The 27,373-nt window shown below is 35.2% G+C and overlaps 4 protein-coding genes across 7 annotated transcripts; 1 reads left to right on the top strand and 3 right to left on the bottom strand.

Annotated features, from left to right (window-relative positions):
* Positions 1 to 3,416: 3,416 nt before the first annotated feature.
* On the bottom strand, positions 3,417 to 12,178 carry LOC132313552 (L-galactono-1,4-lactone dehydrogenase, mitochondrial). 2 transcript variants are annotated; one of them, XM_059812366.1, is made up of 7 exons: positions 12,029 to 12,178; positions 11,266 to 11,894; positions 8,345 to 8,595; positions 7,534 to 7,719; positions 6,078 to 6,498; positions 5,216 to 5,356; positions 3,417 to 4,520 (listed from the first exon to the last, which is right to left on the bottom strand). In XM_059812366.1, the coding sequence occupies exons 1-7, from the start codon at positions 12,090 to 12,092 to the stop codon at positions 4,362 to 4,364; spliced, it is 1,851 nt and encodes a 616-aa protein (XP_059668349.1). In that variant the 5' UTR covers positions 12,093 to 12,178; the 3' UTR covers positions 3,417 to 4,361. The 2 variants fall into 2 exon arrangements, with proteins under 2 accessions (XP_059668349.1, XP_059668348.1); XM_059812365.1 differs by having other exon boundaries at positions 11,266 to 12,178.
* A 3,212-nt stretch (positions 12,179 to 15,390) lies between these two features.
* On the bottom strand, positions 15,391 to 18,413 carry LOC132313550 (uncharacterized). The gene is made up of 3 exons (XM_059812364.1): positions 18,030 to 18,413; positions 16,827 to 17,091; positions 15,391 to 15,898 (listed from the first exon to the last, which is right to left on the bottom strand). The coding sequence occupies exons 1-3, from the start codon at positions 18,280 to 18,282 to the stop codon at positions 15,664 to 15,666; spliced, it is 753 nt and encodes a 250-aa protein (XP_059668347.1). The 5' UTR covers positions 18,283 to 18,413; the 3' UTR covers positions 15,391 to 15,663.
* An 842-nt stretch (positions 18,414 to 19,255) lies between these two features.
* Positions 19,256 to 24,350, top strand: LOC132313548 (lycopene beta cyclase, chloroplastic/chromoplastic). 3 transcript variants are annotated; one of them, XM_059812361.1, is made up of 3 exons: positions 19,256 to 19,417; positions 19,554 to 21,319; positions 24,048 to 24,350. In XM_059812361.1, the coding sequence occupies exon 2, from the start codon at positions 19,775 to 19,777 to the stop codon at positions 21,287 to 21,289; it is 1,515 nt and encodes a 504-aa protein (XP_059668344.1). In that variant the 5' UTR covers positions 19,256 to 19,417; positions 19,554 to 19,774; the 3' UTR covers positions 21,290 to 21,319; positions 24,048 to 24,350. The 3 variants fall into 3 exon arrangements, with proteins under 3 accessions (XP_059668344.1, XP_059668345.1, XP_059668343.1); XM_059812362.1 differs by having other exon boundaries at positions 24,041 to 24,350; XM_059812360.1 differs by lacking the exon at positions 24,048 to 24,350 and having other exon boundaries at positions 19,554 to 21,387.
* A 571-nt stretch (positions 24,351 to 24,921) lies between these two features.
* LOC132313549 (UPF0481 protein At3g47200-like) lies at positions 24,922 to 26,807 on the bottom strand. The gene has a single exon (XM_059812363.1). It carries the CDS (start codon positions 26,621 to 26,623, stop codon positions 25,178 to 25,180), a length of 1,446 nt encoding a protein of 481 aa, XP_059668346.1. The 5' UTR covers positions 26,624 to 26,807; the 3' UTR covers positions 24,922 to 25,177.
* Positions 26,808 to 27,373: the final 566 nt, after the last annotated feature.

Genomic DNA, 27,373 nt, shown 5'->3' with positions numbered 1-27,373 from the left:
ATGTAACCTTTAAATGTCTATAACACCCATTACTTCCACTAACATAACCATTAGTAGTATAACTCCCACTAACATAATATTTAGGAGGCTTAATTCCCATACCTCTTAGTTTTACATAACTAACCTTTTCCATCAAGACCATTTACTGCCCCACTAGCTAACATGAAATGCACACATGCATCATGTATACCAAATACTTGAAAATACTAATTACTACAAAAATTATAAAGTCAAGTTTATTTCCAACAAATATATATTTACATTTTCAAACACCATAAAGAGTTGTTAATATTTTTTCTCATTAATTAATTGAGAAATAATTAACATTTTCTTTTCATAATTAATATTATCATTTTATTAGCATTCAAAAAAAAAAAAAAAATGTTACTATCATTTTATTTTTCTTTCCCCTCCTAATTATCACATGCATGTGGGGTCGGTCCTTTTGTTGGGACCAGAGTTCAAAAGACTTCGCTGTAGCTGAATTAATCTTATCTTTCTGGTGAACAGAGAGGTTATATTATATGTCAGAAATATCAGATGATCAAGTTCTTGCTTCTACAATAACAGTTTGTCTTTAACTAATTTTCATACTCTGAAACGCGCGTTCTTGTTATTTGCTTAGTTTTTTTTTTCGTGTTTTTTTTTTTTTTTTTTTTTTTTTTTTGGGTAAAGGGCTCATTTGCACATTGCGTAATGTTTTTATTTTATTTTATTTTTATTTTTTTTGAATGGTAAGATTAATTGTATAAAAACTGTAGAAACCCATAAATGGGATATATGGCCTTCGGCCCAAAGAGCCTTGTAGAGACAAAGCCCATACAAGCAGCCCAAGCAAATATGTTTTTATTGATACTTTATACTGTATATAACGACAATTCTTCCTGAAATTAATATTAAGACAAATATAATAATAACGATATAATAAGAATAAGGGCATTAAAAAAAATTATTTTAAACTGTTTTATTTATTAAAAAAATAAATACCAAATTTTTTGTTAAAATTGACAATCAGGAGGCAATTTATTATAAAATTTTAAAATATAAGAAATTGCATGCCCTTTATAAAAAGTGGGGGGTGTTTCTTGTACATTTATTATATAATAGAGTTTTTTTTTTTGCACTAATCCACATTTTATATATGTATGTATATATATATAAAATATGAATTTAGCAATAGATTAAAAAACTTGGGGTAAAATGCTTGACAATATTTGTCTGATGAACAATTATTTTATTATATTTTTAATATAATGCTTTTGCATAACCTGATACCCTATTAATTTTTAGCTATATTGAACCATACTTAATATGGACTTTTAACTAATAATAGTTAAGTGGATCACCGAGTCAGCTAATAATGATTTAAGAAGGATGATTAATGTTTGAAAGCATCAAATGGATGCTTTGAATTTGAACTTGGATGAAATTTAATACAAATTTTAAATTAATTTTTTTCTAATTTTAAATTCAAGCCACCGATTCGATGTTCCAAACATAACAATACGATATGAGATTAACGAAGCGAGTATATATAGATGTGGCAACTTTACCGACTTATATAAGCTTTAAAACTGGTGAATGTAACCTTAAAAATTATCCCATACTGATAAAATATAAAAAGTCTAAACAATATTTATATGGTAGGATTAGAAGAGAAAGCCACAACGGTCTGGTTGATGAACGGAAGCTGTGTGACTAGAGCGTAATTAGTGGCCATGTTGAAGTCCTGTGACTTCCTGGGTATTGCTCTGTGGTCATTTGACATCCATGGTTCTGGTTCGCTGTGAAATCTGATGGTCAACACGGCACGTCTGACAGACTACCTATTTTTTTAGTTTTTTATTTTTTTACTAGAAAAATGCTATATAGCCCACCATTCCAATCAAAATTTTGGGCCGGGGTGCAGGGCCTACCCAATTGGTGAATGGTGGGCCCAATGCATCCCATGGTTGGGATACATTCAAGAGGCTGGTATTCTAACACCAAATTAAGTAATTTTGGAGTTCACCCCGAACTCGAACCTTAAGTATTCTCTATGAAAATGTGAATTTATACCAGCTAAACTACTGCACATTTGGTAGTGCCTCCTTAATTTTCCAACATTGTTTCCTCGAGCTGTTCTTTTGATTAAATAGGTAATTTGGTTATCAAAATGATTTGATATTCGATATTTATATTTACTTGAAAAATGATATATCCTCATAAATTGGACATATCCAACTCTAAGATGACGTTTATCATGATGTAAGCTATCATCTTTCACATCTATATTAACAAGTTTGCAGAGCTTTGCAAATTTAGAAGATAATTTTGAAAGAATTTTCCACGTCACTATCAATAATGCGAAGCACTTTAATTGTTAACCTAGTGCGTAGTATGAACATGTAAAGAATCAATTGAAAAAGTAGTCAAAATTGTGTTTGTTCCGTGTGTATCTTTCACATTTATAAAAAGAAAAACTAAAGCATATATTCTTGGAACAAAGTAGAAAGATAATATAAATAACTTTCCAGCCGACTATTCTCTCAATCTTTGCACTAATTCCTCCATGCTTTTTATTCTCTCCTCCTCCTCAAGAAAAGAATCCAACTTGGAAGCCTAAAAGATTGAAACTTTACTAGTAAAATTTTTATTTTATTTTATTTTTTTTAAAAAAAAGATCATTTTCACTTTTGATAGGGCTTTTGCTTGTTTTCTAGTCATAAGACGTGCCAAACCCTTGTTTGACACTCACTCTTTAGATGCTTCTTTATCTTTTTATCACAGTAGCATTTCTTTCTGGAGTAATCTAGGGGGTGGTGCTAACCCGATCCTGACCCGCCCAGTTTCCAACGGGTTTGGGTCATGAGGAATGCATTTGGGTCAAGCCAAACTTATTTACAGCAAGCTGAATATGTCAACGAGTGGGTATGGATCTTGAGGAATGCCAATCACAAACCCGCCAGATTTTGAAAGAGTTACCGGGTTAGTTAACCCAACCCGACTTGAACCTGTTCAATAGCACCCCCTAGAAAAAGGCCGACTTTATCCGTTGGTGCCGACCTATCAACAAATGAAGCTTCCTTTAGAGTTATAGACTTTAATACCACCGTATGCATGGGAGGTGTATATATATATATATATATATATATATATGTAGTAGTGTGTATATATACAATTACAGAGATCCAATTACAGTATCATTCTCATATAGTTCCGATAGATACAATTCATACATAACTGTTCCAAAATGCCCAAGCCAGAGAAACAAGAGAACCAACCACCTCCAGGTTTCTCTCTCTCTCTCTCTCACTCACACACACACTTGGAGATGCTTTTTCATTAGAATATATGTATTAACTTTCTAAATTCCTGACAAAATTTAGGGTATCCACAAGAAAATCCTCAAACTGGAAAGAAGTGCTGCCACGGAACGAAGAAGAAAGGAGACAGGGGCTTCATTGAGGGATGGTAAGTCTTCTCATACACATCTTCTTAATAAGAAAACTTTCACATAAACGCAACTTCAGAAAATAATGGTTTTCTCATAAGATCAGAACAGTGATCTTAGATTGAAACAAAACATCCTGTGCTAATCAGTTTCTTTTTTTCTTTTTTCTTTTTCTTTTTATTTTTTTTAAGAGGATTTTAATCATGTTTTTTCTTCATGTCATAACTTCTTCGTGCAGCCTTTTTGCTCTATGCTGCTGTTGGCTCTGCGAAGCTTGCTTCTAAAACAATGACATGGGATTGCCGGACATCTGCATCAGTTGATTAATGTTATTTACATGATCATACATACTTTTGACTATGTATGACTATTTTTAATGTTTATTTCATCTATGATGTACTAGAGTAAATAAATATTATGTCGATATCTTTTCTTTATTAGGAGTATTCCTCTTTATGATGTAACAGAGTAAATAAATATTATGGGTGCAGTTTCTAATTCATAACAATTCCAAGTGTTTCTTTGAGTAATTGCAATTTTCTTCAGCCAAAACTTACGTAGGTTGTCAAACCATCCATGTTTCTGTGATCTAATTCATCTTTTTGGTAGCATTACATAGATTTCAGTTTTGATCCTCCACTCACAATACATGAATACATATAAGAGGAGGAGATTGACAAGGCCTGAATGTGAGTGAGGCTCATGATTTTCTATTATCTTTCAACTTCTACATTAATGTTTCCATAGTTGAAGGCAGCAATTACCTGGGAAGACGGAATTCAATCATTGAATCCCAACATTCCTATCAATATACACTACGTACAGTTGAATTTATTATTGCCAAAGGAACATTTCTCAAAGCAAAATTAACAGGACAAGATCATTACAAAAATACATGCTAAAGAACTAACCAAAAGAGGGATGCTTTTCAAATATCATCTGATATTGGGAACAGCTTCTCCAGCTTGCTATTAGAAAGAATTCGGTTGGGATCCAATTCCTTTCGTGCTTTATTGTATGAATCCACTGGGAAGCGCTTTCTTAGCCTTGATTGCAGAGCTGCAAGTTCTTCCTTGTCCTTCGGAACCTGTGTATGAAATATGAACCATATATAAAGGGAGGACGTTCTTCCAATTTATAATCCAAAACCTAGTTTTACACAAAAGAATGGACTGGTGGAATTATTCCAGAATCAAAGTTAAGAACCTGGCTTCAAGACAGAAAGGAAAGAGTCCTTCCACTAATCTAACCAGACTGTCGCAGCAAAGTTAAATATCATTTCAGATGTGTTTCTTAACAAGAGATGAAGTTCATGTTCAGGTTCTGAATTAATATCAACCACTATGAAATCAAAAAAATTCTGCATATATACTGGAAATTCTACATTGAATTCGGTCAGAATGTGAAAAGAAAAATGGATTTAACCAAGATTCAATAGTGAATCCCAGGGCCTCCTAATTTACCTTCCAAAATGCATATTTTGAGCAAAATATTCAATATATTACGAAGATTGAGAAGGCCATTAGGTTATAGAAAATAGAAATGCATAAATTGAAGTTTACAATGAACAAAATTTAAAACAAAAATACCACCACGCAATTTTTTTTTTTTTTTTCCCCAAAAAAAAGGTTCACTACTGCAGAATTTTTCTACACATATGCAGGACCTGTGTAACATGCTTTCCGCATCATTTCATTTTCATCAATTTCTTTAAAGATGCTTCTCTTATTTCAAAATTGACAAACTGAAGTAAAGGGAGAATATGTGAGATTTCGTTAGTACCTCAATCTTAGCCCAATGTTCATAGGCAGAATACCGATCCCATAATTGTATTTGGGTCAAACGGCGGAAGTGGAAAAACTCTTCCGTTATTTGTTTCCTCTGACGGGCATCCATAGTAGGAAGATACATAATTATACCAACCTGATACACAGAATTGAAACCAGTTAAGAAACTGGCAAATATCACAAGCACTAAGCAAAATCAAACTCAATCTACTTGCCAAAACTGGAGCACATCATCAAACTAATGGTTCCTTTAGACTTGATCAATCCAGAAAAACAGTGATAAGTTAAACAGTAACAACTATAACTTCACAGTTGAAATGAAAACGTTCTAGTTTTCGGCTCAACAAGTGGCCTCCAAGGTTGGCAAGTTTTGGAAATTATTGTCCGCCAGTAAAATATGGATTGAGATAAACTGTTAAACTGTTTTCGAATTTTGATATATAACTATATTGTGTAATAAATGGATCCTAATGTCCAAATTCCAAAAACAATACTTAAACAGTTAAACTCCACAAAAGAAATCGTCAAATGTATCTTGACATTTTAAACTTCAGGTTTTGGAGTATTTTTAGTCCCTGGTTGAGACAAGTCAGAAGAAAACAAAACTAGAAAGACCATAAAGGACTGGGTCTGGCTCTGATACCTTCTGTAACGGGTGGGCGTGTGTCCATTTACCCAAAAGCTCGAACTATTAGGTAGTGCTGCATACCCACCTATTTATACCTAATCACTTTCTCATCCGATTCCGATGTGGGACAAATGACCCTTGTTACACATATCCGCTTGAAATTGATGCTTATGGTGATAAAAGACCCATGACAATGAATAAAAATTGAAAGGAGCTGTGACATAATTACCCATGAGAATATATCATCCACAGCTGAGCTTGACGCTGGACTCATGGGGCTCTTGCTGGAAGCTGTCCATCTCTGCTCTATTGGAGCAGGTGCAGGTATCCCTTCCCTCTCTATGAGCTTTGACAGCTCTTCTATAAATTCAAGGTCTTTCATGCTTGGCTTTGCTAATGTTCCAGCAGGAAAACAGGTCTCGGAAACCCACTGTTGGCCACCACAATCAAAGCCCAAAATTTCATCACTCCAGCCTACTCTATATCCCTCCAACTTCCTCCAGAACTCAGCCTCAGCTTGATTGACCTTTATGATATGGTCTTTGTTGAGAGGATCGAGGGCAATTAATTTATCTCTTAGCTCTGTAAATGAAAGCTCGCTTATGTCTGGTTCATTGCTGTCCGGAGAATCAGTTGCAGTTGCTTTGCCACTGCAAGTAACTAATTAAAGCAGTTAACAAACTGAAACAAACAGCAAAAAACATCTAAAAGAATTTTGCTGACAAATGTTGATGGTCAATTATGAGAAGAAATACACCACTAAGGGCTGTAACAGTACTTCCCCACTTTCCAAAGTAGAAGGTTAGGATTCCAACCACCATAGAGCCAAAGTGTGTGAGTTTCTTGCCAAGGTTAGGTAATATATATAGTAACAAAAACAGAGATGAATTTTGTTGAAAACAGAACTTCAAAAAGTTAGCAAATGCATAGTGTATATATATATATATATTAATTACCATACAACAATAATTGAAAACTGGAAGTAACAAAAACAGAGATGAAATTTTATGAGAACAGAACTTCAAAAAGTTAGCAAATGCACAGTTCACGGCCCAAATTATTATTTTTTCCTTTAAGTTCTTCATTATATCAAGAAGCATAAAAGAATCCGAGTCGTCCATTGACACTAGAAAATGGGAATCCAAGGCTCAAAAGCCGCTACTAAAAGCCTATGCTGTTTTTGTTTGTTAGTTTACAAACAAACAATTTCAAGTCAGGCTCAGGCTTACAGATGGATCCTCTTAATCCTACAGGTTTTCTGCCCCTGCCATTCACACTGAGCACAGAAACCTATGCTTAAGCATTCAACTAGCCCCCTGACAGAATAGGTGAAGAATCATTCTGAATCTGATCTTTTGGGGCTAATTTTTATTTTATTTTTTCCTGAGCAAGAAACTCACACACCCATTTGTCCCTCTAATGGGACTTGAACCCTACCTTCCACTTTGAAAGGTAGAGGAAATACCATTAGGCTACAACCCTTGGTTATTGGGGGGCTAATTTTTCAATATAAGTATCAAACCAAAAGGAAACACGGAAAACAAGAACGATGACTATAGATTTTGCAGTCTTTTTATATAGCCTCGAAAACTAACACTCCTTCATCCACATTTCAACAAGGTAATATTAATGGATAAAAATTATATAAATGGAAAAATGATACATTAACAGACAACCAGCTTTACCGGTACTTCTTGAGTGATTCCTGATAGAGGTCCCGAACATGCTTTATAGCTTCATCTTTACTATACTTTGGTTTGAACTTGGGTGGAACTTTCGATTTTGAAATAGGGTTGCATCTCACAACCACAACAGTATCAGTATATGGTATATAAAGGTACTTCACATGTTTGTTCTCGGATAGCAATTTCCTGCAATAAAAAATAATAATAATAAAAAAATAAAGAAAGAAAGAAAATAAAGAAAGATTTTTAATTCCGAAGTCCCAAGAGACGAAGAATCTTGCATTATAAAAGTTCACACAAAAACACATATAACCGTGCACACCCACCCTCCTACAAACATACATATGCCCAAAACGCAAATGTTTTGGCAGCAATGATAAAGCAATGGGAGGTTCTTGTATCTGAGCCTCATCCCTAATGTAAATTCTACAAGTACACACATGATGCACAAAAGAAAGAAAACGCACCACCACTAGACCTGATTTTTTTCTGAGATTCTCACGCAAAAGAAAATACACATGCATACACTCATGGCAAGAGGGGGAAAAAATAAAAGGAAGAAAACAAGAACAGACACATCTTTTGAAATTTTCTCATCACTAATCCACATGTCCTATCCAATGAAGCAGGGTAAAATTGGTTGCTAAAGATCATCAAATTGTCCTCATTTCTACTACCTGTGTCCTTTTGGCCGGAGTATTTGATTACAATATCGTGATAATGTACTTGCAAGCTGCATACCATGTGTAAAACTTACAAAGCAATTACAATTTATGATTTGGTTTCTCAAGGAAAGGAAAAGAATCAGTACTTGTGATTTTTCTTGATATCTTTGATATTTGATACAACTGTGTGTTCTACAAGCTCCTGTCTCTCAACACATTGGAGAGTGACCTCTGCAACCACTCCAAGGCCCCCAAGTCCACAGCGAGCTAGATAAAAGAGCTCTGGATCTTTCTCTTTTGAAATCTCTATTGTTCCCCTAGCAGGAGTAACCAGTTTTATGCTGATGACCTGCTCATCAATTGGAGGCAACCTCGCACCAGTACCATGTGCACCAACCTAAAGATGCATTAGTGCAAACAAGAAGCTATGAGTTTTAACACTTAAAAAGAAATAAAACATACCTCAAAATTAAATCAATACATATGGCCTCAAAAGGTAAGCATATATATATATATATATATATATATATATATAATTTAAAAAACCTTTACAAGAGACATCACCTTGGAAAGCAAGAGTGACTAATAATAACAAAATAAAAAATAAAATAGGCCCCATCCAACTTGACAGACAATTTGAAACCCACAACCTAAAATACTGAGTCAAAAGAAAACGCATTTAAATTTGACCTTACGTAAGAACAAAACAGTAAAAAAACAAAGAATTTTTTTTTTTTTTTTTTTTTTTTTTTTTTGGGGGAAATAATAATTTAGATAATACTTCATTTGCCATGATGGTGAACATGCATAAAAACTAAGCATTACCAGTGGGAAATAAATGAAACATCTTTTTTCTATTTGTTGTTAAGAAGTGTGCTTATTTGTCAACTGATTAGGAAAGTTCTGACATATATTGTTCTTGATGCAAGGTGAACCTGCAGAAAACACAAAAGCATGATGGAAACTACAAATATTCATTGGATTATAAGAAACTGGAGAATATTAGCTAGTTTTGTCCCATCAACCTAAGGTGCTTCAAGGGGTCAATTGGGTACAGCCCAACTTTATTTGCATGAAGTGCCAATCACTCAAATCTTCATCATTATGCTTGAAAGCCCAAACGTACAAACACTGATAGAATATTTAAATTCCATCTGAAGGTTCCAACTTCTAGTAGCCATCTTTTTTGCACGTCATTAACCACTAAACCACTGCCTCCACTAAGCTTCTAGGTCAAACCAACAAAACTTCATCATTAAAACTATGGCATATAAAATAGCATTATAAATCTCGAAACGTTAACAAAGTTCATATTTTACTAAACCCAGTCTTTTTATTTCCTTTTCCCTTTTTAAAGTCAGAAGGGAGGGGGACATACTTCTGGAGCCCTAAAGTGAGCAAACGTGAGTCAATGTATTCGAGAATGACAATGGCTAGAGACCATAACAAGACTGATAGCTCCAACATCCCTGGAGAGGATTAAGAGAAGAATCTGCTCTATTGAGATCCATTACCTCTAGTAAATCATAGCAGCATATATATATATTTTTTTCCTAATTGGTACTCACACACACATGCCTCCACCGAGGTTCGAACACTGGCCCGTTGGTATCATGGCAGCATATTTATTCTCGTCATGATAAGCCCTACATTAGATTGTTATTCATTTCATGATTGACTTATTGTAAGGCTTACTGGCTATAATGATTATTGTCTGATAAGAAACAGAGAAGCCAAGGGTTCAATTTAGCTAAAGCAAATCTTTTCTAATTTACAATATATGCCACCCAAAAGAAAAAATTAAGAAATACTTGTCTAGAATATAAAAAAATGCCTATCTCCAACCAAACTAAAAATAGAAAAAAGGGAAAATTAAATTTAAATGATCAATCCTAAACAAAATTGCTCTAAAGTAACCATAAAGTAAGAAAAAGATGAATAGTCACCAAATTTAAACTTAATTTCTGAGAAGTGACCATTGGAATTTATTCCCTAAAATACCCTTCTCACCTTCCTTATCCGCAAACCCCTCTCTCTCTCTCTAACCACCACCACCACCACCTCACCATTACAACCCAAACAATGCAACTGTGGAACAAATAAGGAAGCAACACAAAATCAAACCCACCTTGGAGATCCTTTCACTAGAACTCAGAACAAATGAGAAACTTTAACTAGAGAACGCATTGGCATTCTATGAACAACTAATCAGGAATAATGGTTAAGTTATAGAGGAGTAAAATTCTGTTAATAAAAAAGTCAATACAATTCTTGTTGGTCCATTTTGTGCCAGACAACCACCTTGACGAAACTTATCCAATGGAAAGACCCAGTTGCATCTTGGCCAAATGAGTAACGGCTCAGTCCAACAATATTCATTAACCAACTACTTCACAGGTCAAATATTCCAACTTCATACTTCTTTCATTCATCTTGGTGGTGTTGGTGATGGTGGTTAGAGACAGAGGGGTTTGTGGAAAGGGAAGGTGATAAGGGTATGTTAGGAAATAAATCTCAATGGTCACTTCTATGCAATTAAGTTTTAAATTTGGTGACTATTCATTTTTATTTTTATTTTTATTTTTTTAAAAAAAAAATTATGGCAACTTTAGAGTAATTTTGTTTAGGATTGGTCACTTAAATCTATTTTTTCTAGAAAAAATTACGAAATACTTGTCTATTATACTAATCTCTCGCGCTGAATGACATCTTAAATACTAATACAATTTAAGGCATATGAATCTATCTTCTACCTTTCACAAGAGTTAGAAATAGTAATGCTTATTAGAAATGCCAAAGCTAAATAGGGTGATACATGAGTGGACTTTGTTCAATAGGAGTAGTTTAGCAAATTGAAACAGACACCTATTCACTTTGCGTTAGCCTTGTAGTAGTAGAAGCAGCAAATATGCTAAACATTTGGTACACAAACGAATCATCAGTAATATATGAAACTACTAATTTTAACTACAAACATAAATAAAACCCACCAGGCAATAGAAGTCAATGTGGAAAAATTATATCAATTCACATATAACCAAGTTAAGCAAAATTCAAACAAATAAACCTGAATAATGCCACCAATCTGCTGTTCCCTAATCGATGCGAAATTCTGCAAAGTGATCCCATAATCCTTAATCTCATCAACCAGCTGCTGAACCCTAATCCCCGCCTGAACCCGAACAGTCTTCTTTTCCTTATCAACCTCCAAGACCTTATCCATCAGCGCCAAATTCACCATTCCAAACCTCGTCAACCCGATACCATTTGGTGACAGCCCCGACCCCACCGGCCGAATCTTCTGTTTCTTCTCATTGGCCTCCTTCACAACGCCCTCCAATTCCTGCAGTGTTTCGGGTTGCAAGAAAACCCTAGCTTGGACCACGTGAGTGCCACTCCAATTGGACACGGTGTGGAGGTCATCCGGCAACGGCGCATACCGGAAGAGCTGGGCTTTCTTGTGCTTGGCGTTTTCGGGGAATGGAAAGGAGTAGTACGTGGCGATGCCGCAGCCGATGAGGAGGACGGAGTAGCCGATGTATTTGCGGAGCTCGGCTTCAGATGATGAGGAGGAGGACAGTGATGAAGAAGAAGATGAGCAAAATCGGCGGTTGAAGTTAGGGTTTTGGGTGGTGGAGGTTCGGGTTTGGAGGGGATGGGAATGCGGGTTGGTGGGGTTTTGGTGATGGTGGTGATTGAGGAGGGTTTGGCGGAGAGATCGCCTGAGATTCAGTGCTCTTAACATTTGTGTATTTTAGTGTGAGTGACTACTGTTCAGAGAGAGAGAGGGGGGGAGAGCGAGCGTGTATTGGATCACACTACTCGGGTCTGGTGATGGTGGTGATTGAGGAGGGTTTGGCGGAGAGATCGCCTGAGATTCAGTAGTGTTAACATTAGTGTGAGTGACTACTGTTCAAAGAGAGAGGGAGAGCGAGCGTGTATTGGAGGATCACACTACTTGGGTGTTGCCAATTTGCAAAGTGCTTGTGGTTTAACTCATTTACGCTCGAAGTGTGTGTGCCATGGGCAGACTTGTCACAACACCAGTGACCCACTGGAGATAAGTGAGCGCGAAAATTCTCTAATTATTTTATGGTGTAATATCTTATAAATGGTTGATTCATTTTTGTTACTAATTACTGTAGTGCTATGTAATAAGGCTTAATTGCATTCAATTCAATAATTTTGCACTAGTGACCACTAATATTTGTTTGGATTTAACTGCCTTAAAAAAAAAAAATTGAATGCATGCAATTGTATGTCACTTGAATTTAAATTGTTGGTTGTTGTTGCATACGATTCATAAACATTTAAAAAAAATCGTCTAAATTCTATGTGCGACAAAATCTCACTACCGCGTGAAAATATTTGACAAAGCCGATTACCATCTGTTAATTTGTTCATTAGAACTAATCCATGTGCGCGGAGAAGCTAACAATCCAGCCTCCTGATCCAACTGCATGGTTATTGCAAGCTCGGTGACAATGATCTTCATCCCTTTAGTGCAATGATAATTACGTACTATATATATACAACAAAAATTATTGATGCACATTTGAACGGTGGTGTTTTGTATTCAAGACACTGACAGATGCAAGTGACATGAAGGACACACTAATAAGCGATATCTGGAAATGAAGAAAGTTCCTCAAGTTCAGTGAAGCAGCCATTGTCATGTCAGCCAACGCCTACAAAATTAATTCATGTCACCTTTTTGTTTTCTTTCACTTTTTAGCCACAAAACAAAACATTCTGGTTTCGTCGATGTTGCCTATAATTTCAGTATCTTGCCTCTCTCTCGTACCCTTGCTGGTGGTCTTTCTTTTCATTTCCATTTTTTAACTTTATGCTCGCTACTTTACCTTCATCTTCAGAGTAACAACATTAGGGGCATTCCTTTTACTGATAATTAATTCCCTTGGGGTCAGCTACTCAAAAAATTTTCAATAATTGTTCAGCACATATGGATTGGAAGACGAAACGTGAACAATAACAAATCAGAAAACATTTTAAGAGGTTCACACCACCATCATCGAAAGAAAAAAATGGTAGCCAAAAGTTCCATGCTTTTAACATTTCTAGCAGTAGCTGTTACTCTTCAATTTCCTTATTCAGCCCATGTTTGTGTTCCCCCCTTCATCACTTGGTGTAAATTATTTGTCATGCCCCGGAACCCCATAATACCAGTCCATAGGTTATCTACAAATTATGTGAAATAGATCCTCAATTAAAGTATTAATAGGGTAAAGTTCAAAAAATTCACTTGAATTTGTAAATAACCCTTTTGTACATGATACCTTTTGTTCCAAAATACCCTAATGCTTATATTATATTTCATTAAATTATAATGTCCTTTCTTATTGAATTACACTTAATTTATTTTTCTTATTGAAAAAAATTATGAAAAAAATTCCATACTAATTTGATGACATATTTTCCATTAAATTTACATAAATTTAAGTTTAATTTTTTTAATTAATTATTTACTATGTAGCATGGACATGGGCACAGATACAACACAACACGGATACGCCAAATTTTTAAAAAGTAGGACACGAGTATGTCTTGGATATAGCTATATATAAATATGAATTTTTATTTATATACATGTATTAGTAATAATATTATAAAACTTAATTCATTTCTAATTTTTATACTAAAAGTTTTAATAACTTTCATATCATATATATAGTTATTTTACTACTTTGTCATGATAGTGTTTTTATTTTTTATTTTTTTTATCATATTTTTATTTTAAATGAACAAATATCATTTAATACTTCGTTTTTGATCATATGTCAATTTTTCTTCAAGAAAAAAGTTGAACACTTTATACTGTATTAATAATATTTTCAAAATTACCGGTTAAAATTGTGTTAGAAATATTTCAAACCTAAATGTCCAAGAAGTGTTCGAAAGTATCGGAAAAGTATCAGACACATGTCCGAGGAGTGTTCGACATTAACACAATACGGGTACGACTCCTTCCTAGAAGTGTCCATACTTCGTAAATTGTTTAACTAAAAATCTTTAGAATAATTTATTTTTTTTTAAAAAAAAATTAGTATTTAATTTTTCATGAACAAATTACATGAAAAACAAGGTATTTTTTATTTAAATAATTTATTAATTTTTCATCAATATATTATATGAAAAAGAATATATTTTTTTACGGTAAAAAATGTTATATTGGTTATAATAAGTTTTATTATAAATAATAAAATTTTAATAATAAGTTAAGTCATTTTATAGAATGATAGTTATAAATCTATTTAACTAATTTTTTCATTGTTATGATAAATTGTTGCTTATAACAAAATTAATGTAAATAGTATAATTAATATTTAGATAAGAGAAAATATAATAAAAAATATAATATAATAAGAAATGAAAATTTCAATGAAAAAGGATAAAATAGTCTTTTACGATAAGTTTATCCTTAATTGCAACTAATCAATAGTTTATGAGACTGTTTTTAATTCAAGAGAGTTATTTGAAAAGGGCAATTATGAAACTAAAAATTATAAAAATAAACCTTGTATGGAGTGAGAGTTACTTTATAATTTTAATTTAAGAAAGAGAGAAAGTGAAGTACCTTAAAATTATAGTGGAGATTGAATATCATCTCCCATTATCATTGGTAAAGGTGCACAAGGATCAGATTGAATTGGTTCCTTTTTTTTGGTTCGTACGTTTATCCAACTCAACCAGCTCGCTCAATCCAAATGGGTTGGATCAGTTTGGTGGTTTGAACTTTTACCACAACAAATAAATTCTGTATAAATAATAATAATGATAATAATACTAAAAAAAAAAAAATATGCCACCAGTTACTACCACAGCTTTTAGCCACTTCCACAAGAATACAGCCAAAACAAAATTCTACAACACTACTATAAAAACACTTCCACTTCCGTAGGCTTAATATTTACTTCATGTATGATGTAAACCTATAGTAATTGAATCAACTTTATTCCCCCGGTCATTCTAACTATTACTATTACTATTACCAACACTTCCATTATGTGTGTCCTTTATCATATCAACATATCCTTGTTTTCTAAAGCCCTTCGTATTAGAGTTGTAGGTATCCTATATTAGACTTTCTCTATATTAATAAAAAAGACATATGAATATTTTTCTTTTCTTCTCAATATATGTAATATGCTAAATAGGAGGACAACGCAGGATGTTAACTTGAAACCTTATTTAAGCAATCAACAATTCAAGTCAATGTTTTAGCTCTACAAATTATAGACATAGAATATAAATGACAATGAAAAAAGTACAGAACACACTTCCCAGGAGATAAAAAGGTTATTAATCATGGGCATTCACTACAATGAATACATTGTAACCTACACTCGAGTTTTAGGTTCAAAGCAAGAAGGATTTAAGTTTTCAAATATAGTACACAATATCACCAATTCTCTGTACAAGGCCCATGTCTATTGTAACAGCAACATTAAGACAGAAACTGTCTACTTGTCCATCTCTCTTCATACCTCCCATATGAGTAGGCTGAGGAAGGAATCTCAGTAAGGTGGAGAGGATCTGGTTCAATCCCATAATCTGTCAATGGTCTATGCTCTAGAACATCATCATGATTTTGCACAAATTCGGGGATATCAACCTCTCCTTTCTTTATATCTTCCCACAGGTATTGCAGGCGGCTAACGTACTTGATTTTCCAATATAAGCTACAATGATAAGGAAAAAATGAAGTGTTAGTGGTGGCACCCTTTATGTAATTGTGAAATTTTTAACTAGTTATGACTTGCTCAAAATGGTTGCTCACAAAAAGTAGTTCAAACAAATCTAAATAGGAATAACATAAAGTGACACTGGCGGAAATTCAACACTGACTTAAGTAGAGTGAACAAGGGTAAAGAAGGAATAAGGGCAGTGTTGAGGGATAGGGAGAAGGGTAGAGAAAGGGATGCAAACTAGTAAAGTAGCCACAACAGTTCTTTGGATTTATCAATCTTTCTGCATTTGGGGAATAATTCAACAAAATTTACTATAGATGTGGATAACTTTAAGTCCTTAAATTTTACACAAGAATACATGTCCATGGTCTTAACGTGTGTTTGAAATTGACTTCAAGGAAGAATGGCATCTGACATATTCTAGAATGATTACAACAAATGGCTCATGGGACACATATCCTTGTGTTACTTCTTTTGCAATTCCTCAAACAGTTAATCACAAGTCGATGCATATTACATTGTGACTGCTAGTATTTTTTACGAACCCTAAGAGTGACTGTCAAAAATGCAGTGCCTGCTGCAAAAACCATAAAACAAAGTATTTCCTTTATTTTTTATAAGCCACAAAACAAAGTATTTCCATGGGATAATCCTTTTATTTGCAGGGATATTTTTGAAGGGTAGGGAGAAGCCTATGATAAGGCCTCATCCCAGGAACCCTCGCAACCTGATATCATGCAAATAGAAAATTTGATACTAGTTGCCTCAACTTAATCCTGCCAAACAAAAAACAAAGGAAAATTTCAAGGGAAATTCAGAAGTTATTAAAAAAGGAAGCTAATTTCTAACTACTTTATGCAGTAGCATTACCACATTCAAGACTTGTAATATATGCACAATATGTCATAAAACAACTCACCCTCCGCTTAAAAAGAATCGGCCAAGAGTGGCAAAGACAAGTCTTGAGCGGAGCCCAGGATGAATGAAGTACACGATCTGAAGCCTCTCCTTATGAGCAGGGGGAAGCTCTTCATAGATCCACCTCATGATGGTCACACCAGGAGAGTTATCCTCCTTCTGCACAGTACTATGCATGTAAATAATGCAGAACGGCCCTTCTGGCATCTCAGTGAATATTTTGTGAAAGATATACTTCTTCAACCGTTCCCCACTTATAACCACAGCTGGGTATCATGGATTACAAAAGTTCATCATGAGGCAGCAACCAACCCAAAAGAAGGAACTTATTGTAAAACTAATCAAGCTAGACAAGGAACCCAAGTAAAAAATATAGAAATTAGAAACTCAAAGAAAAGTATATAATCCAAACCTCATTGCTACTACACTAAAGTCAATTTAAACTATACAAAATAAAAAATATTCCATCTTTTCATAACATGCAGTGTCTCAAACACTGCTGAATTTGCCCCAGGGGTAACTGGGATAACAAAAAGTGAAAAATTCGTAAAGGACCTACTTATTGCTACATGCGCAGAAAGGTTTTCACTAAAACTCATTATCTTGTCTCGATCCGATCCGATTCTCATCCCTTTTTTGTTTGAAGGAGATGCAAAAATGTTGATGTTTCATCAAAATGCTAAGCTAGGGAGAGCAAAATAATGTCTTGAAAATATCCATCAGGATATTCTGCAAGAAATGACACTAATTCTTGAGTAGTACAGATTGTACAATGTTGAGAAGTTCCTACAAGAAATGGTGCCAATTTTGACCACATGATTAAACAAATCTGTTGAAGTTCTTAACGACTTAAAGCCATAAAAAATAGCCCTCTTTCCTTTTGACACCTACTGGACTTAGATTTCACCTCATCAAATCTTCCAAACAATTACTAACAAGCCTTATGAAAACTAGACAATCATTCAGAAACAACTCTTAACGAAATAAACCCATTTTTCTACATAATTTTCCAAAAACACGAAGAAACACCCAGATGATGCAAATAACACAAAACCCCCAAATTCAGACCCGAAAGCCAAAAGCCAAAGGCCAAAACCCAAAAGGGAACTTGCAAATTCATCATTTTTATCAAATAAAAAAAAATTACTAAATCCAAAACATGAACCTATACAGTACACACAGACACGACAGAGAGGGATTTTACCAGGGAAGTATTTTCCGACGATGCGGAAGATGCGATTGCCGGATTTGTCGGAGCCACGTTCGAGGCGAAAGAATTGCAAAACGTCGAGATCGGAGAAGTCTTCGTCGGAGATAAAATCCGAAGGACAGTCATGCCAGTTCTCTTCAGGGGCCTCTGTTTCTCGCTCTGATGGGGACAAGAAGGGACGAGCGTCTATGCCCAGATCGGACGCCAATACCAACACCGAGAAATCGTCCGACGATGAACTCGCCATCGTGTCTCTCTCTTGCTTCTCTCTCCCTTCGAGTGGCAACGTTAGGGCATGATCATAGGTTTTGGGTGAGATAGGATTTCTCGTTTAAGCTTGCGTACTTTATACATACATGGAAAAGCTAATATTCTTGACAATACTAAAAATAATCCCAAATATCTTGTTTAGGCAAAATCTATGATGAAATCATTTTCTGAGTTTCTTTTTAGGGATTTTGAAAAGTAAATAATAATAATAATAATAATAATAATGGTAATTCTTTATGTAATTTAAGCCATCAAGAGTAAGACTCAATTTGATTTGAAATAGTTTGTTGGTGAATATAAATTTATATAGGACTAATATAAATTTATGAATATTAATTAACGCAAGCTCTTATAACTTTATAAAAAATCAGAATAATTTTCAATACAAATCAAATCAATTGGACTTCTGTTACTAAACAAATCAAGTTTAAAATATTAATAATAACTAGTCAAATTCAAACTCAACTTTTTGAACTCATTAGGACTCAAAATCGACCCTACATGGCCAAATCAAACAAAGTCAAATTGGCACATTCATTTAGATACATTAAGTGACTTAAACACTCTTTAAAAAATTATAAATTCTTCTGGTACATTTTTTGTTATGCTTTTTACTTTATATTTTCCCCATTTACTGCATTTTGTGACTTATTATTATTTTTTTTTACTTGAATTCTTTTGCAGAGCCATTTCTACTTCAATCTTACCTTGTTCCATTGAACAACGGGCTACAATTATAATCAGATTTTTACTAAGTATAATTTACGGAAATTAAAATTTTGTTCGCCGATACTTTTTGAAAAGGAAATGTTATTCTTGGAATATGTAAAAAAAGGAAAGAGTGAGGAGACACTTATATTTTTTAACAGAAACGGAGTACTACGTATATAATAATTTTTTTATTTTTATTTTTATTTTCTCATTATTTCGGGATATACTCCGTATCATTCAGAGACACCCACAAACGCACTCGGGTTTGTCGCTGAGAGCAGTTGTCCACACACGCTTTACCTTTGTTTACCAGATTTGTCAACACCTCGTTAGCTTCTGCTTTCTGAAGCCCAAAAGATGGTTCTTTCCGAATCTTCAATTCTCTATGTATCTTCTTCATGGTAAGTCTTCAACTGTCTATTTTCTTTTAATTCAATAGTTACTTCACTTACTACTGATTTTTCTTCAACTGTCTTATCTTCTTTTAATTCAATAGTTACTTCACTTACTATTGTTAAATTCGTTGTTCCATTTCAGTTTTTGTAGTGTTTCCTTAAAGCTGCTATAGCCCTTGCAACTTTGTGGTGGAACGTTGATTTCTTCTAAAGACCCAGTTTAGATTCTGTGTGATTGCTGAAAAAAGGTTTCTTTTGCTGCTATACGTTAATAAATTCTTGAGATCCGGGTTGTATTTTTAAAAATTCTAGGGACCCAGTCGGAGTTTCCTTCAAATAATTGAAATTCATATTTGAGATTTCATGTATACCATGCTCAAGACCCACAATAAGCTTGAGTTTCTGCACCCCCTTCATGGGTTTGCAGAAAAATTGGGTAATTTGAGCTCTTCAAAGCCCCAAAACCGAGAGCTTACCTTTGTTCACAAGAGATCTCATCCGAGATTGTCTAGGAATGGTTGTGTTAAGGCCAGTAGTGGTGCCCTTCTTGAGCTTGTTCCTGAAACCAAGAAGGAAAATCTTGATTTTGAGCTTCCCATGTATGACCCCTCGAAGGGCCTTGTGGTGGACTTGGCGGTTGTGGGTGGTGGTCCCGCGGGACTTGCAGTTGCACAACAAGTTTCAGAGGCAGGGCTTTCAGTTTGCTCGATTGACCCATCTCCCAAGTTGATATGGCCCAACAATTATGGTGTTTGGGTCGATGAGTTTGAGGCCTTGGATTTGCTAGATTGTCTTGACACCACCTGGTCTGGTGCTACTGTCTTCGTTGATGAGCAGTCAACTAAAAATCTTGATAGACCTTATGGGAGGGTAAACAGGAAGCAACTGAAATCGAAAATGATGCAAAAATGCATATTAAATGGTGTTAAGTTTCATCAAGCTAAAGTATCAAAAGTTATTCACGAGGAGTCCAAATCTCTATTGATTTGCAATGATGGTGTCACTATTCAGGCTTCCGTAGTTCTTGATGCAACCGGCTTTACTAGATGTCTTGTTCAGTATGATAAGCCCTACAACCCGGGATACCAAGTGGCTTATGGAATTTTGGCCGAAGTAGAGGAACATCCATTTGATGTAGATAAGATGGTTTTCATGGATTGGAGAGATTCCCATCTTAACAACAATAGGGTACTAAAAGAGAGAAACAGCAGGATCCCCACATTTCTTTATGCAATGCCCTTTTCTTCTGAAAGGATATTTCTTGAAGAAACTTCCCTTGTAGCTCGGCCTGGAGTACCTATGAAGGATATTCAGGAAAGAATGGTGGCCCGATTAAATCACTTAGGGATAAAAGTGAAAAGCATTGAAGAGGATGAACATTGTGTGATTCCAATGGGAGGCCCCCTTCCAGTGCTCCCCCAACGAGTTGTAGGAATTGGCGGTACAGCCGGGATGGTGCACCCTTCAACTGGGTATATGGTGGCAAGGACTTTAGCTGCAGCTCCAATTGTTGCCAATGCAATAGTTCGGTACCTTGGTTCTGACGGAAGCTTTTTGGGAAATGAATTATCTGCAGAAGTTTGGAAAGATTTGTGGCCCATTGAAAGAAGACGGCAAAGGGAATTCTTTTGTTTTGGTATGGATATCCTGCTTAAGCTTGATTTACAAGGCACAATAAGGTTTTTTGATGCATTTTTTGATCTAGAACCTCATTATTGGCATGGCTTCTTATCATCTCGGCTATTTCTTCCTGAGCTTATACTTTTTGGGCTTTCTCTTTTCTCTCACGCCTCTAATACTTCCAGAATAGAGATTATGGCAAAGGGCACTCTTCCTTTGGTGAACATGATCAACAACTTAGTACAGGATAGGGAATAGGATATCTGGGATTTCTACTCATTGTACTCTGTAAGTAATTATGAATTTTCCTCTTTGTATTTACTTTTTACATAAATGTCAAACTATGTTTAGATTAATTGTTGAGCATGCATTCATTCCTTAGGTAAATGAAGTGCTTAATCATCATTGATATGGTAGCCAAGTATTTTAATGGAGTAACGGGCTTAGATGACTGGACCTCTATTTACTGTATATAGTACATGACATTGCACCTGAATCTAGATGTGTAGTTTTCTCTGTTTCTGGTACCATGAAAAGTCAATGGAATCACTACTAATTAGTTGTTATATAATTTATTGTATAACCTATTTGCTTAGCTTGCATTTAGTCCTTATGGGAATGAAGTGCAACCTGATACAAGATAGAGTTAAGTGTGACGGGAACTATATATTAGTTTTAGCCATATGTGATGATGCATCTACACTTTATGCTACATTTAGATGGATGATGGATTTGAAATGATGGAATTTGAGTTTTAAAAAAAGGGCTCGGCTATTGAGTGCATTTGAAGGTCCAATGACATGTTAGATTAGAGGTGTGGGAGATATATTCTTGTAGGATCATTGTATACTTGAATTTTAGACTTTCATGTTACACCTTCACCCTGATAGTTGGAAATCCACACATATGAGGCTCTTAAATCAGTTTATTCATCTTGTTGAAACCTAAATCTAAATATCAAGTCTAAATTTAACTTGTAGTCATTAAATAATTTAAGTTTAAATCTATTTATTTTACATCCTTCAATCCGGATGGAGCCTCAGTTTTTGTGCCGTAGCATAGCTATTATGCAATTTTAGTGTTTATGCCATAGCTTAGCTGATATGCAATTTTCTAACCATAGACAGTCAACAAAATGTTGATTGAAACACCCAACCAGGAACATCATTCATTAATTAGAAATGAATTATCTGCAGAAGTTTAGAAAGATTTGTGGCCCATAGAAAGAAGACGGCAAAGGGAATTCTTTTGTTTTGGTATGGATATTCTGATGAATCTTGATTTACAAGGCACAAGAAGGTTTTTTGATGCTTTTTTTGATCTAGAACCTCGTTATTGGCATGGCTTCTTCTCATCTTGGCTATTCCTTCCCAAGCTTATACTTTTTGGGCTTTCTCTTTTCTCTCACGCCTCTAATACTTCTAGAATAGAGATTATGGCAAAGGGCACTCTTCCTTTGGTGAACATGATCAACAACTTAGTACGGGACAGGGAATAGGATATCCGGGATTTCTACTCGTACTCTATAAGTGATTACGTCTCTTCCTCTTTGCATGTACTTTTTACATAAATATCAAACTGATGTTCAGATTACTAGTTGAGCATGAATTCATTCCTTAGGCACTGAAGTGCTTAATTATCTGTGAGATGGTAGCAAAAAATTTTAATGGATGTGTAGTTTTCTCAGTTTCTGTTACCCTGAAAAGTCAATGGAATCACTACTATAGCCTATTTCCTTAGATTGCATTTATTCCTTATGGAAATGTAGTACAACCTGATGCGAGATAAGAGTTAAAGTGTGATGGGAACTTTTATTTGTTTTAGCGATATGTGTGATAATGCATATACACTTTATGGTACATTTGGATGTATTGATGGATTTGAAATGAAGGAACTTGAGTTTTTAAAAAGGAAAAAGAAAAAAGGATTGGCTGTCGAAGTTGCATTTGGAGGTCCGATGACATGTTAGATTAGAGGCGTGGGAGATATAATTGTTTAGGATCATTTGATACTTAGATTTTTTGTCGTCAACTTTTATTTTATTTTTCTTTCAAATTACACCTTCACCTTGATATTTGGAAATCCACACATATGAGGCTCTTTAAATCAGTTTATTCATCTTGTTGAAACCTAAATGTAAATATCAAGTACAAATTTAACTTATAGTCATTAAATAGTTGAGCTTAAATCTATTCATTTTACATCCTATAATCTAGATGGAGCCTTATTGTTCATGCCATCGTGTAGCTGTTATGCCATAGCTTAGCTGATATGCAACTTCCTAATTATAGACTGTCAACAAAATGAAGATGAAACACTCAGCCAGGAACATCATATTCTGGAAGGATTATCTGGAATGATACGTATTGAGTACTTTTACTGTAACGCCTTCTAAATCCTCTGATCCCCTCTGCAAAAAGATTGTGGAGATCTTCAATTCAATATTTACTGGACAAGAGACCATAGTGCTGTTAAAAGTTTGAGGTTATGCCTAGCTAAAGATCAACTGTGGCATCTGGGTCCTTGGTGTTACTTGAAATCCTTTGTATCTAATAGCTTCTGAGGAACCACTTGCATCTTTCACTCTGAGCTCTAGAGCAACTCCCTTTTTTCCTCCCTCTCATCTACTATGAATTGAAGCCACTCCCGTATTTCAATCGCAGGGAATACTACTTTCTCATATACAATGATTCTTTTTATATCACTTTCTTCAGCTACATCAGCAGAATTTTCCCCTCCCCCCAAACCCTGCTTAAAAATTCAGAGAGATGGAAAAACTAGGAACTATCCATACCTTTCCCTTTCTTTCACTCCTTTTGTGAAAAGCATCTGAGATTAAATGTAATCATTCAAATATATGAAGAATCATATTTCATTAATTTCATCAAATGGTTCCAAAATTTTACTAGCTTTTGTGACTACTCATCTGCTCCTTCATTCTTGTTAATTAATTAGTCTGATAAAGTTTTACTAACTTTTAACTATATGGTACAAATTTCCTCTTTGGAGAATGCAGACATTCTTGTCGTTGAAAGCAACAAATTGTACCTTTGAAAGGCAGTTGTTCTGTGTGTCTCATTTCACTGCTGCGTTATCTTCAATATGTTGCTGCCCTCACCGCCCCCATCGCCACCACCAACAGTACGACTACACTCATTGCCACATACTCACCTTCTCCGCGGCTACCTAAATAGCATCAAACAAACCACATGCCCCCAAGCATGTCACCACTCTGCCACTACAGTCTTTTTTTTTTTTCGGTTAAACTGTTGCGTTTCAGATGATAATTGTTAATTAAAACATGTGCCAGTTCTCTCTCTCTCTCTCTCTCTCTCAAACAAAAACGCATAAGAAACAGATGGGGCTGCTCAAGGATTGGTGAATAAACCGAAAAATCAAAATTGAAGAAGATTTTGGAAAGCAAGAAATCGCAACTGATAAAAGTAACTCATACAGTTGGCCAACATCTTGATATGTACATTTCAAAAATTGTAATAATTTCCGATTGCCCTCTGTTTCAATAATGTTGCATCATACCTAAGAAAGGGGGCAAAAAAAAAAAAGCACCATACGGACCTATCCTAAATCACACAGAGGGGAGCGCAAAAGCAGAAAAATTTAAGTCACACATGTTGGGATCGGAAGTTAGAGTGTGCACAGAGCATGAGAGCAGGAGTGCGTGCAAAGCGTAAAAGTGACACCTAAGAGTGTGCACAGACCACGAGAGCGGGAGTGCGTGCAAAGCTTAAAAGTAACACCTATATAGAAGGATTATGTTATCTAGGACTTAACGGATTCGTTCTCACATTTCTTAAGTAAATTCCATCAAGTCACTTAGGCAAGAAGTATGCATTCACGGACAAACAGGACTTTACACAAACACTCGCATAACTATTAAAGGACACACATACTAAAAATAATTAAAATACAACACAATTCAATCTTGGTTATTTTAGACACAACAATATAAGTAAACTAAAATGAAATGACAACATGAATCTGCATGCTGTAGCATGAGATATACCTGAGAGAAGAAGTACTTGACCCCAATTATTACATAGATGAATTAACTACTCAGCTACCTCCTTGTTTGAAGCAAATTTTCCAGAGATTAATGAAATGATTTTCAGTTGGAGGAGAAGTCTCTCAGATGTGCTCCAGTATTTTAATATGTTTGCAAAGCTTGTCACAATCACTTTGACGAGACCAAACTTGGAAATAGGTTTGAACCCCAGAAAAGAAAAGAGCTAGAATCCCGCCAATGAGCGCAATCATAGTCCATGGGTTCTTCAAATGCTGGTGCTTGAATTGAGCTATATAATTCAACCTTTTGCTGTTGTAGTGATTTTGAATGGCATGCTTGACAAAGCTATAAGCACAAGGCTGCGGCACCAAGTCTGTGCCCATCTCGTTGAAGAGTTTAGCCACTTCATCGTCGCTGCCGAGGTGGTTGTGGAGTATTCCTGCTGATCGCAGCTCCTTAACATCGTCAGCATGATCAATGAGAGAATCGAGAAAGCATACATAAGAAGTCACCCATATCTCATCCGAGGCATCTGGGCACATTTCATAGGCTATTAAGTTCATGAACTTGGCATTTGTTGCATCATCAACAGTTATTGGAGGAAGGTTCAGGCGCCCAGAAAGGCCCTGATGTTCATAATGAATGTCCGTCAAGAAGGAAGTCTTTGCAGGCCTCAGGTGGATGCCCACTTCCTTCAGCTCCTTCACATTGCGGAAGGTGTACCAATTGTCTGTACATTGCTCATGACCACTTTCGTTGCCTACTATTGTTTTGTGCAGAAGCTCAAGAAGATGCGCGGGCGGTGATTCTTTAGTATTGCTACTATGCTTGGTTTTTTTACAGCGTGCAATGAAACTTCTCACCTTTTCCATCCATCCAATATTGCAGATATGCCTCGTGTTTTGTGGCACCATAATATTGTGGGCAATGAACCCTGTCACCTTTCCCATCCATTCAGTTTTGGTTAAGATAGTTGATGAGCTGATCATCAACTCCTCAAGGACAAGGAAAGGCAGCTGGTTTTCGAGCAAGAACAAGTCCTGTTGCACGAATGCAACGTGGTAAGTTTTCATTCCCATCCGGGCCATCTCTGCTTCGTCTTGGAAGTTTTTGATGTAATACAATATAAAGCAGCCATCAAGAAGCATCATCCAAGTGAACGCCGCCTCATTGCTGAAATATCCGTTTGTTGAATTAATAATCTCAACATCGTAGCAGTCCTTCACTTGTTTGACCTTCTTCAAAAGCTCTTTGTGCAACTCATCAAGCTTGTGCTTGTCGTTTGAGACAAGTGCACTAGCCATTTTAAGCTTCACATTGTACATTTGATGCTGGACCTTCTTGTCGTCCTCCTGCTCACCAAAGTGGCATGGACCAATTGAGACAACTCTCGGGGCATAAAAATTACCACCGGAATCTTTGGACTCTCGCAATATCTGAGGAACCTTTTGGATCCTCATTTGCGGCTTTTGAGCTCGAGATTGAGCACTTGTGGAAGAATTCGTACCTCCAGCACTTATTATGGAATTAAGCATCTCTTCGTGGTTACCAATCATCGACTTCCACATCTCTGTCTTCGCCACTGTGATGATGAGTCTCTCCGATCAGAGAATGTTTTAATACGGTTTAGAAATTGAGTAATTAATGTATACTTCGGATAAAAATCTCTGTACACATGAAATTAGGATGAAGCAAATTGAAGAAATGTGAATTTTAGGCTTTAGTACTGCATTGCCCATGCATCATGCTTAGTTATCATCAACGAATTATTTTAATGAACTTTATCTACATAACAAGCATAGTATATATTATATGCTCACACTTTTGTAAAGGAGGTATTTATTTTATGAACAACTTTATTCATTCATCAAGTTTGGTATTAAATATACATTGTTGAGGTATTAAATATATATACATTCTTGAAAAATTAGACTAAACAATTTGGAAAACAAAGTCTTAGTGGTTAGGATCCTTGTTTAATATGGGTGAATTGAACTATAAAAAATCTGCATGCATGCCAAAATATGACTCTAAGTCATGTTGTACTCCACCAAATTAAGAAAACCCTGTGTCATCTTTATTTCTTTCACTTTATTTTTTTAAGTAACTTATAAACATAAAACTGCCTAACATGTGAAATGCGTGGGAGAAACAATAATATATTATTTATCAACAGTTATTATTGGAGGTAGATGCCTCCATAGGATTCCCATTTTTTTAATACCTATATATTTCCTTCTACAATTAAATTTCATTTTCTTTTTTCAATCAAATTTTTATTATTTTATTTATAAGCCAATGATTTCATCTAAATTGGA

Source organism: Cornus florida, unplaced genomic scaffold (genome assembly GCF_030987335.1).
Source record: "Cornus florida cultivar Cherokee Brave unplaced genomic scaffold, ASM3098733v1 CherokeeBrave_3.0.0_Hap2_Chr06, whole genome shotgun sequence".
Taxonomy (NCBI): domain Eukaryota; kingdom Viridiplantae; phylum Streptophyta; class Magnoliopsida; order Cornales; family Cornaceae; genus Cornus; species Cornus florida.
This window is presented reverse-complemented; position numbering and strand designations above follow the sequence as displayed.